At 32.9% G+C, this 12079-nt stretch overlaps 2 protein-coding genes across 3 annotated transcripts in view; one reads left to right on the top strand and one right to left on the bottom strand.

Annotated features, from left to right (window-relative positions):
- LOC118440719 (synaptotagmin-10) overlaps positions 1–7130 on the bottom strand; it is a 34117-nt gene extending 26987 nt beyond the window's left edge. For both annotated transcript variants that reach the window (XM_035864154.2, XM_035864164.2), the window contains exon 1: positions 6607–7130. In XM_035864154.2, the coding sequence (XP_035720047.1) occupies positions 6607–6697 (91 nt within the window). In that variant the 5' untranslated portion in view covers positions 6698–7130. The remainder of the gene's footprint in view (positions 1–6606) is intronic.
- Gycalpha99B (guanylate cyclase 1 soluble subunit alpha 2) overlaps positions 1–12079 on the top strand; it is a 109829-nt gene that overhangs the window by 6407 nt on the left and 91343 nt on the right. The window lies entirely within an intron of this gene.

The raw sequence follows: 12079 nt of genomic DNA on the forward strand, positions 1-12079 counted from the left end.
AAAGAGGGGGAGAGAGTAATCAAAGTTGGATATATTACTTGACAATCAAAGAAAATTGCTCGTTATGACGTAGGATAATATGAAATGATAATACGATTAGTAAGCGTTGAGAAAAGAACATACCGTGAAATCGGTATTTTTATTGACGTCATTGAAAAATAAGTGAAGGACAAATATTTGGACTTATCTTTGTTCTAACTTGTTCGTCGAAAATGATTTTATTTTATGAAGATCGGCTTTTCTCATATAATATAGGTATAGATGTAAGTAGATCGTCATCGTATGCGCTATAAAATAACGATAAAAAAATATCGCGGAAGGTTCGGTTCCACGAGTCAAGTATCGTTTTAGTATAAAACACCGTTCATGTTTGTCTGAAAAGAAAAACAACACGGAAGATCCATTAAGGAAAATAAAGAAGGAAAAAAAAGTAGAAAAGAAAAATAAATCTATTTCAACCATCAAAGAAAATTTATTGTCATTCGTACGTCTCCTTCTATTCTGTACCATTTGAATTTATTCCCGATAAGATTTGTCGTGTTATTAAGAGCAATGTAACAACATGCGACGAATAATATCAAAAAATATCATAGAGATAACTAAACAGACGCAAATTTTCATAGGTTGCCATGTTAACGGTACATAATTTGCATATTGCATCAAATACCGGTCGGACAAATATTATCGTCAAAGTAGATTTCTTCGAGCGCAAGTGATTTATGTGCGTGATGCTTTCAACGATAATATGGACTTCATTAGATATTGGTACGTTGAGTTACTCTACGGAGGTAACAGTATTGGTTTAGTGTGTCAATATTCATTGGATAGTGACATTAGCTAATGCGATTTATTCTATTTGTATGTAACACATGCGTTAAGTAAATATATTTACTTCGACGATTTACTTATTTAAATTTATCAGTAATTTTTCATTATTATTAATAATAGATTATAATTATCAATTCTATAAATTATTATCATCGTTATCAATAAATTTATATATTACGTCGGTAGATTATTTCAAATGTGTTTCAACGAAAATACTTATACTTTCACTATCGTCGATATGAAAGGTTTATACGATAAATTTAACGTTTATTTCGTAATGTTACATAACGTCATTTCATATTTAGTTTATATTCGAAAACTAATTTCCTTATTCTAGAATATTCGATTATAAGACTGGACAAGACATCCTTTTAAAAAGACATACTTTTAAAGCATGGATATATATTAAACGATGCGACTGCTCTCAATCCATCAATCGCTCTATTAAGGATAAAGTACCCCTAATAATTGGAAAATATGGATACATTCCCTTCAATCAGTACACGCGACTGGATGTTGCGTCTATAATGTCATTAAAGTTTATCGATCGAAAACATTGAAATTATACCGCCTTTTTTGCTTGCTTCTTTTTATCTTCTTCTTTTTTTTTTTTTATCGGCCACTAAATTGCACTCTCGAGAATTCTAATTTCTATTTATTCAACATTCAAACAACTTTCCGATTTTTTAAAGGATCCTTTATCCCTTTATTTGTTATATTTAAATTTATCATTTTATCGTTTATATTTAAATTTGTCGTTCATAATTGTCAAAAAACTTTGACGTGAAAGACAATACGATTTTGAATGCAATAAAAATTACAATTTTAATATATTAGTTTTATATGAAAACAAGAGTTTATACTTGGATTAGAAAGGATCGATATAACGTATTTATATACAGGGTGTTCTCTTTGAATCGTAATTGCTCGTTTTCACTTGGAAAATAACGCAAATATTAATTAATTTGTATAAATACACGACCAAGGTCTGTCGAAGATGCAAGAGCATTCGGATATTAACGAATGGAGTTAATCCTTGATTAAAAAAAAAAAAAAAAAAAAAAAAAAAAATATAAAAGAAAAAAAAATTAAAAACATGGGCAAAAATATGGAAATTTTATACCATTACCTTTGACTCTAACAAAAATCTGATACACGCAGGTTCGAAGTATCTCCATATTGGTAGTCCGATACGTTAATCTAAAATTTACCACCTTATATAACCTCGAAGCTTTTCGAAGCATGGAAGTGAAACATTTTGAGCATCGTCGAATATCGGCCAACCGGAGAAGATTATTCTTTTTTATTTTATTTCAAACAAAGAGAAAAGAACAGTAGAGGATATACATATAACTAAATTGATAGGAAAGAGAAGGAAATAAAGGAAGAGAGAGGGAGAGAGATAAAGAGAAAGAGAGAGAGAGAGAGAGATAGAAAGAAAAAGAGAGGGAGAGAGAGAGAGAGAAAGAGAAAGAGAGGGAGAGAGAGAGAAAGAGAGGCAGAGAGAGAGAGAGAGAAAGAAGTAGAATGAATAAAGGCAAGGAAAATAGGTCGGCCCATGTTGAAGACTATGAAGAACCGACCTATTTTATAAATGGACTACGCGGTCATCTCAACGGCATTGCGTTGTTTCCTTGACGACATTTCAATCGTGACGTATCTTTGAAAGCGAATATCTTCGAATATTTTTATATATATATATATATATTTCTATCAGTTCAACGTACCATTGTGTGTGGGCAAATATCCTACGCGATTATTTCCTGCTAGTTGTTTCGTTCCTCCATTATTTTTCCTTTTCATTTCGCTTTCCTTCCTTTATTTCTTTCAATTTCGATTTCTTTTCTTACTTCCTTTTGATGAAAAGGTATCGTTATTAAAGCGTCATTATATCGAAAGCTTACGTATTTCTTAATTATTCATTGTCTTTCCTCGCAAACGGTATATGAAACAGTTACAAACACCTAGTTACCTTTTCTATTCTTTTATTTCTTTATTCTCTCTCTCTCTCTCTCTCTCTCTCTCTCTCTCTCTCTCTCTCTTTCTTTCTCTCTTATTCTTTATGAAAGCTATCTTTATCCAGAAATATTAAATTTTTTTGGATAAAAAAAATTCATATGTGTTACTGAGTAATTTATTTCTTCTGCTGAGATATTTTCGGAAAAAAATATTAAAAACATAGAATGACTCAGTACGTACAATCAGTTTTCATGTTTTTTTACTCAATCGCGAATTTACTCTACTTTGTTTATTTCTTTTCTTTCTCTTCATTTTTAGAAAGATATAAAGGTACTTAAAGATATCAAAATACCTTCATTACTTTTATTTTCCTCCCTAACTTTTCTCTCTCTCTCTCTCTCTCTCTCTCTCTCTCTCTCTCTCTCTCTCTCTCTCTCTGTCTGTCTTTCTTTCCCTCTCTTTTCCAGTAATCATGTATCTTTTTTATCTTTCTTAATCTTCTCTACATAAATAAAATATTTAAAGATAAAGATCATGTTTGTATTCATCCTATTCTTCTAATATCTTTATCTTATTCTAGTCCGATTATATCCCGACTGTAACTACTTATGCACCGATTTTCTCTCACAATAGGCCGAGTACTTGTTTAAAGAAAATCCCGAGGGAAAAATGTTTCAGCCCGATCACACTGAAACTATAAGCATGATCCTAGAAAATATGAATAAACTACAAGAAGATATATTTTTAAAAGAAGATGTGCTCGACGATATTACTATAAGAATTCTAAGCGATAGATCCAAATTCGAAATCCCGCCATCATTGCACTTGCTTAGAAAAGAGGACTCCAGCGACATTTGCCCATTTACGACGCCCAAGGAGCCATCCTCTATTTACGAAGACAGATTCGAGAGAGAAGAAGATTTCCCAATCAGTCGAGATAATGAAAGTAATTGATAACATTTCAAATAGTCCGCGACGAATTATCACTTTCTTTTTTCTTTTCTCTTTTCTTTTTTTTTTCACCACACTATTTCATGTCAACATGTTCATGTCAACACAATGTTTACCTCGTCGATATTGTATTATTCCATTGAATTGAATAATGAATGACTTTCTATTCCACATCTATTCGATCAGTGTCCCTCCAAACTTCCTGAGTAGTTCATAATAAATGCAAGAATGTTAAGCTGCACACGATATGAACTGCATTAATCGATCAAACCGCATAAACGAGATCCGTTCGGATGTTAACGGATTATTGAAGCTTCGCTAAATGCAACCTATTAATTGTCATATCCTTCCGTATTCTGAAATCATCGTCGCTTAACTCTATCGAATATCATATCAAAACATTTTACACATCTTTATCGATTATTCGTTAATGATTATAAAATTCCTTTAAAATTTTAATAGGCAATATAGTACTATACCATTAGTACTAACACATAATTTATAGTAATAATGTCAACCAATGTGACATTGCATTATATTTCTCATTGATTATTTCAAACCATACGGAATTTCAATTCAAATGAAATTCATTGTAATGTGAATATCTATTATATAAAGGATGGCTTAAAAATCCTCATAATGAGAATCGATAAATAGGATTAAGTGACATATATCAAGCATCGAGTATCGAGTATTAACGGGGATTGTAAATAATCGGCGATAGGAAATTATTCATCTGTTTATCATGATTATCTCGAAAGGAAAGTATTTTTTCTACTTTTCTCGCAAAAGATAAGAGTTCTTTTTCAGCATTTTTTATATGACTAAAATTTATTGTCTAGGAAAATATGTCTCTTAACTTCGCAATATTCTTCTTAAAGTTTTCTCTTGGTAAAGATATAACGGCAAGTTCAATGGCGCATCGAGTTTATCCTTCGAGAGGTAACTTCTATACATGTTTTTAAAATGTATAAAAATAAATTTTAAATGTATATCAAGAGATCCGGGATCTTAAGATGACTTGCCTATTTTCGAATTATCCAAACTTGTTATGTAAAATGGAATCATTTATCTCATATATAGCACAATATATCAGATCATAATTTATATTAATTATTAAGGAAACATTTTGTTAATCATCATCTCATCGATACGTTTACAATAAATTATATCATTAATTTATAATCAAATTAATGAAAAAATTTTTTATCATAATTATAATATTATGATATCATAATTAATTAAATTTTTTATCATTACTAACAAATTAATAATTATTGCAGAGTCGTTTTCCATGATAATATCTCGCAGGATCTCAAATTGTTAAATAACAACGTATCTAATTATATTCAAAAATGGTTTCTTCCATCTATTTATATCGATTTTATTAATAAGTAGCACACGAAAGGCATGTGCTTGAAATTCGTCGTCTCCCGAGCGTAGCATAAGTTTTCTGTCGAACTGTCGATAGTCGAGGCCAAGGACGAGGATTCCACATTGTTCTGCGTCTTTAATATGAAGTTAGCGTGCACCGTTTTCCGCGAAGGCTTATAAATTCTCATTCGCTTTTAATATCCCAACCTTCTACTTTTTTTTTCTCTCTTTCTCTCTCTTTCTTTTTTCTCTTATTCCTCGTTTTATAAAACCAATCGGAAAGGAGTGTCCCAGTTATGCAACACGTAGTTCGATAAATACAATGTTCTCATAAAATTTCGTAAACAATTTTCATAATGCATCGAAACGCAAAATGTAAACTTTTATTTTCAGAATTTACATACGTTTATATTACAAGAATAAATTCGAATAAAAATGTTCGTTTTCAAATAAACGAAAATCATACATCGTATTATTGTTAAATGTTCACTTAGAGATAATACTATACCCATCGCTCTAATTCTCTTTAATTAAACGCATCTAACTAGGACGTCAAAACGAATCGCTCTTTCAAGGGCGTAATCAATAAATACCCACGTACCACCTCCCCATTGCTCGTAACCGCAAGCGTATTCGAGGTACCAACTAAAACGATCGTTTCGATTTAAGTACTCTTGACCCTGAATATAAAGCTTATTTGTAATCTTCTAATGGTTTACGTTTAAACTGAGTATAATCCTTTCAGAAGGATTTTGACGTTCGTTTATCGATTTTCCAATGTACCGATCGAACGGGATTTAAAATTGTAAATAATGAGACTGAAATCTTGAAAAATCTTGAAATATCTCATCTGTGTATAAAATAATTACATTCTTATAAGTATTAAGTCTTTCATCGTCAGCAATTATTAAAGTTTTAACAAGATCTTCTATCTATTTCATGATTTTTGTTAGAAAATTTATTTTATGATAATTGGTATAATTTCAAAGAAGAATTTTGTTACGTGTATGATATTCGTCGAAATGAAAACAATCATTACGTATCAGTTATCATTACAATGAATGAGTATATTAACGAGTAATAAATAAGTATTTTATAATGTTTATTGTCATCGTGATCAACAGAAAAAAGCATTCACAGAAAGATCTTCATAGTTTTCATGTACTTGTTTATAATAGACATGATTAATATTAATTGATTGTGAAGTAAAAAGAAAAAAAAGAAAACAATAATGTGCATGAAAGTAAAGTAAAACTCGGACGATCGTCTTTCGCGCACTGTTGCTATATCTGTATCTCCAAACACCTGTTAGATGGTCAGATACTTGCGCGCCGAATAGAATCGTGGTTAAAGCACAGCCATTGAAAGGTAATTAACATCGTCATCGCGAATTCGAAAATAAAATAATCGTCCGTTGTAATATTTGAGGATACATTGATATATAGTAAAAGAGAAAAGAAAAGAAAAGAAAAGAAAAAAAAAATCATAACTCACCAGTATGTCCTTGCAAGGAATAATTAGCTTCTTCGCTAGGTACGACCGTCTCTTCTAGTATACTCTCGGATGCCGTTTTGACGATTCCCATTTCTCACGAAAAGAATAGAAAGAATCCTGACAACGTGAGATACTCGAATGATAATATTTGACAACGAACAAAAAATATATTATAAGAAAAACCGAAGGACGAGATTTTTCTTCCAGATCGAAATTCTTTTTCCACGGTCTCGCTCTCGCTCTCTTTCGATCGTGCCGCACTGTCTGGCTTTGACGGAATGCTCGGCGCCGTTTTGTCCACCTATATTCCGTCTGCGTTCGCGCCTGCGTCTACACCCCCAAACCCCGACACAGTCGTAACAGCACGAGGAGAGCAAGGTAAACCCCTAGGCCAGGGTGAACAGGCTAGTATGTAGACTAATGACGGTGTTGGTGCTGGTGCTGGTGCTAGTGCTGGTGCTGGTGTTGATGCTGGTGCTGGTACTGGTGCTGTTGCTGGTGCTGTTGCTGCTGCTGCTGCTGCTGCTTCAGCTGCTATTACTTTTAGTAGTTGTAGTAGTGGTAGTGGTGATGCTAGTGGAGGGTATTTGTGTCTGTGGACTGGCTTTGCCCTCTCCCTTTTCTCTCCCACTTATTCTCTCCTAGCTCACCAGACGTACCTACTACACCTCCTCCATCCTTCTCTTCCCTAAGTGCTGTCTATATGCGTGTCTAGCTTGCGTCTCTGTGTGAGTACGCTGCTTTCGTCGTCGCTGCTGATGCTGCCGCTGTAGCTGCTTGGGCGGGGTAGGACAAGTATAGCACAGGGGCAATGTCGACCAACTGGGTCTCGGTGAAGGTCTCGGCTGCTTATTCGTGCCTGATAATATTACACTCTCTTCTCTCTTCTCTCTCTCTCTTTCTCTCTCTCTCTCTCCCTTGATATATATATATATATATATATATATATATATATATATTTATTTATTTGCTTTTTCGTTTCATCTGTTATGTTTCAATATATACAGGTATATATCGATAGATTTATTCGGATCTTTCGATATCAATTCATGTTTATAAAATTACAATTTCATTTTCAAAGATAGATTTTTTTATTATGTTAAGTAAAGCATGTAAAAACATAAGCTTTAACTCTTTATGAATATTCTTTATTTACCATTTTACAATATATTTTTATTTTATTTCAATTCTAAATATATTATAATATTCAAGAAAAATACAAAGAACAGAGTAATATTCTCTATAAATAGTCAAGTCTCATTTTCCTGATAGTATCAACGAGCTTTCCGAGACAATATAGATATTAATACGCAAACCTGATTAGACTGAAATAGTTTCAAAGAGTCAAAACGCATGTATCTTTAATGTTTAATATTAGTATCCTTGTCTTTCTGTTTTTAATATTCCGGCAGTTTTAACAATACTTTTGTGACTTCTCATTAAAATCGAAGTAAAATGAAAATAAAATTAAAAGACATTTGTCGTCTTTCTTTTCCGTTAATAGAAACTAAAATATAGTTCTATCGTTTCCGCCTTTTCAAAATCAAATGCCTACAGAAAGAAAATATTTATTTTTTCTTTAAAGGAAAGTACCTTAGATGGAAACGTTTGCAAGAACGTGGAGAAAGGAGATAAGAGAATTCGCTCGATTTAAGTTCCTTTATCGTTGCCTAGAGTACTTGGGTATGCGTTTAAGGGTCAAGGTATACCATTTAAGATTGCTTCATTTCTGTTTTTAATAATTATTTAAAACGCTCGTTAATTTTTAAAGATATAAATATTATCTTTTCTCGAATAAAGGAGTAGATTTAAAATTATATGAGAAATCTATCTGTCTGATCAATGCATCACAACTTATGCAAAAGCGTAAAAAATTCTTGTATAATCCGTAGGACGTTCCATAGGACGTTCCTTTATAATGGTTTCAAAAACAACCGTTCTAAATTAATCACCTCGCCCTCAGTTTATCTTTTACCCTACATCATTATGTGAACACCATGCGTGAACAAAAATAATTCTATGGAAAATTTAACGACGGCAATCGATTGATCGATATACGAACATTTGTTTCTAAATAACTTCTCTTTCTGAAGATAAAGGCGAGATGAAAAGTAAAACGAAAAAGAAAAAAGAAAAAAAGAAAAGAAGGAAAGAGATAAGTACAAAAAAGTATGAAGGAATTCGAATAAAAGTTTCGACGATTCCCGCTTCCGGTCAATATCGACTCGCCGGGGTAAAAGTCACGTGGCATCCTCCCCCAGAGCTGGCGCGATACTTGTTGCACGCGACGTCCTCGCACGAACAGGAGAGCTTTGCTATTTTAGTGTAACGATTCCTATCGTGCTTCGTATCAAGCGATTCTATTTCGTATACAGTATTGGATCGTATCGCTGTGTGTCTTTCTCCTCTCTCTTTCTCTCTCTCTCTTTCTCTCTCTCTCTTTCTCTCTCTCTCTCCCTCTCTCTCTCTCACTCTCTCTCTCTCTCTCTCTCTCTCTCTCTCTCTCTCTCTAGCTTTTATCCTCACTTCTTCACTCACTCGCTCTTTTTCTTTCTTTATAAAGGATCTTTGTCGATAGTAGGAGGATAAACACACTCCTAAGCTATACGATGAGGGTGCAAATTTCAAGGACTCCATCGACCCGTGCGAGGTTCATTCAAGGTCGATGCTTCTCCTTCGACCTGTAGAATAGCCACGCTCCACCCATGTCTTTCCAAGAAAAGAAATTTCTCTCTTTTTCTTTTCTTTTCCTGTAATACCTACTTTCATCCTGTTATTTGAATATTCATATTTATTCATATATGTTAACATTATTAGATTACGCTTGGAATATTATAATTTATTTTCATCGACATGCATACCTATCATATTATATATATATATATATATATATATATATATATATATATATACTAATAGATTTTATTTAATTAAACAACAACTATAATCAAAGATTAAAAATTTCGAATTTATCCCGTTATCCTACCGCACAGATACGCATCTTGGCAACGCATGCACCTGGATTTCCGTCGAGTTTTCCAGGTGCTACGCTTTCACAGTCCGCACAGTGGCCGTGCGCGCTATCGATCGATCCGAGTTCATTATATGCGAATACGGTGCTCCCTTGGGAACTTTTTCTGCCTTGGAATATCCGTGACATAACCTGGGATAGTGTTCCGGGGACACTGCGCGTATGTCGGCACATGCGCGATCGTTTAACGGATGCCTTCTCAAACTGTTGCAATTAAGAAATCAACGGTAATGATTATTCCTTAGGAAGATGAGGAATTGAAAAATAATATAATTTGTGGTACAATTCGATTTATCGAAATTGATTGTCGTCAAGGCCAGGTTGTGAAATTTTTAGAAAGACGAAAAAAAAAAAAAGGAAAAGAAAAATAGTAAAAGAAAAAAAAAATCAGCCGTAAAAAGGGAAAAACGTCGAAATTTTTTCTTGCATCTAATGTTTTTTTTCAATCTTTGATGATGAAACTGCCAGACACGGATCTGTAATAAAAATCTTCGAAGTAAATTGCAAAGGTGAACAATAGGAAATCAATCAAGTACTAAGTTAATGAACTCGGATAACTACTTTATATTTATTTTCAAACTTTATCCCGACGAAGTGTAAATTTCGTGAAAATTGACGTCTACATTGGAATAAGTGAAGCGTTTGAAATTATTTAATGAGAGATATTCCATTCTTGATCAATCAAGAAGAGAACAATGAGAAAGAGATTTTGAGATAGTCCATGTGTAAACATCGAATATCGATCGATATCCGCATCTATACTCTTGACGTGTTATTCTCCATTAAATCTATACCCTTTGCTTTCGGAAGAGAGCTTTAAAAAAAAAAAAAAAAGTAGATTCCCTGAAAATGAGATTGCTGCGAACATACTACTGAATTTGTATGATCTTTTTTCAAGAGGTAATCGATTTATTCGATAGAAAAAAAAAAACTTCAGCGACGTTTCGCTCCTATTAAATTGACATTCTCGTATACAGAATTAAAATACTTTTCAAAGTTTATTTATCGCTTAATATCGATTCTCGGAATACTCGATTTTTTCGATGCGGTGTCTCGAAGTGTTCGATTAAAAATAGAAATGGATGATGATCGACTGCTAGAAAAAGTAACTACTTTAAAGGAACTCGTTCTAATGAATAAAAAAAGATTTGCATGTGCGTGAAGCACCGGCTGGCTCGATATAATTGAGATAGCCAGGTCGCAGACTGTCAAGGTTACAGGAGCCGGAGCTTCTGACGGCATAGGAGCAGCACGTTATCGATTTAACTTGTTGCATACGTAAACAAAGCTTTCTTCGTCAGTGCGTCGCATGATTACGTACCTATCGTATAAATACGCCAACAGAGAGCAAAAGAGAGAGAAAGAGAGAGAGAGAGAGAGAGAGCTAGAGAAGATTGTCAAGTGTTGGATGTTATTACCATAATTAAAATCTCATGTAGGATCGATTACTTTCGAGATTCGAAGTGACGTGCTCACATCATGTTCGAATGAACAGTTATTTGTGAAAGCAATTTCGCTAATTACAATGGCTACTTCGGTCAATCGATCTTCAACGATCGTAAAACGATTATTGGTTGTTCCCTTTGAAAGAATCTCTTTACGATCTTCGACCTATTTTATCTAATCATTTTAACGACAAAGAAACAAGAATACTTTCGTTACGGTTCTACTCGAGCGAAGACAGCGTTATAACCGGTGAGGCGTGAAAGTTTCGTTTCGAATGATTGAGATAAATAATGGAACGCAGAAATTTCTTCCCGATCTAAGCATGAGAAAAGTTTTAGAAAAAGATTTTGCGTTGGAATGAAGGTTGCGTTTGTGCTATTTGTAATAATGGAAAATGAAATGCGATAAAAGATATTATGTAATACTGCAAAAAAAAAAAGGAAAATTGAATGAATGAAAAAAAGAAGTAAAAGATAAGAAAAGTCCATAACTCGATTATATTCATAATTTAATAACGATATATTTTAATCCTTACAGTTATTTATTCGTATTAGAAAAAGTATTATAATGATAATAATCATAATCGTTTAGTTTCATACTTACGATTGGAATCGCCCACAAGAGACAAAATGTATGAGCAATATCCCACACGACACTTAAGTTATGCTCTACTTACCTTAACGCCCTTGAGGACTCGTTAGAGAAGAACTAATTGAAATTAATTTCACTGAATAGAAATCACCACGTGATTTTCTATTACGGATAATGCACACCATGTATTATCCGATTTTGTTAGTTATTCGTAAACTAAAGATAAGGAATAACTATTAATCACTTTGATGACAATTAAAATTATTATTTTAAGGTATCGATGAACGTACGTTCAAGAAACAAAATTATTTTATCAATGCCAGTAAGCTTAAGAACCATTCGATTAGAATAAAATTAATGACTTTTTATTTATTCGAGAATATAAATAAAATATTTATAATTGGA

The sequence above is a fragment of the Vespa mandarinia genome, chromosome 2, assembly GCF_050613455.1.
Source record: "Vespa mandarinia isolate Hongniang chromosome 2, ASM5061345v1, whole genome shotgun sequence".
Taxonomy (NCBI): domain Eukaryota; kingdom Metazoa; phylum Arthropoda; class Insecta; order Hymenoptera; family Vespidae; genus Vespa; species Vespa mandarinia.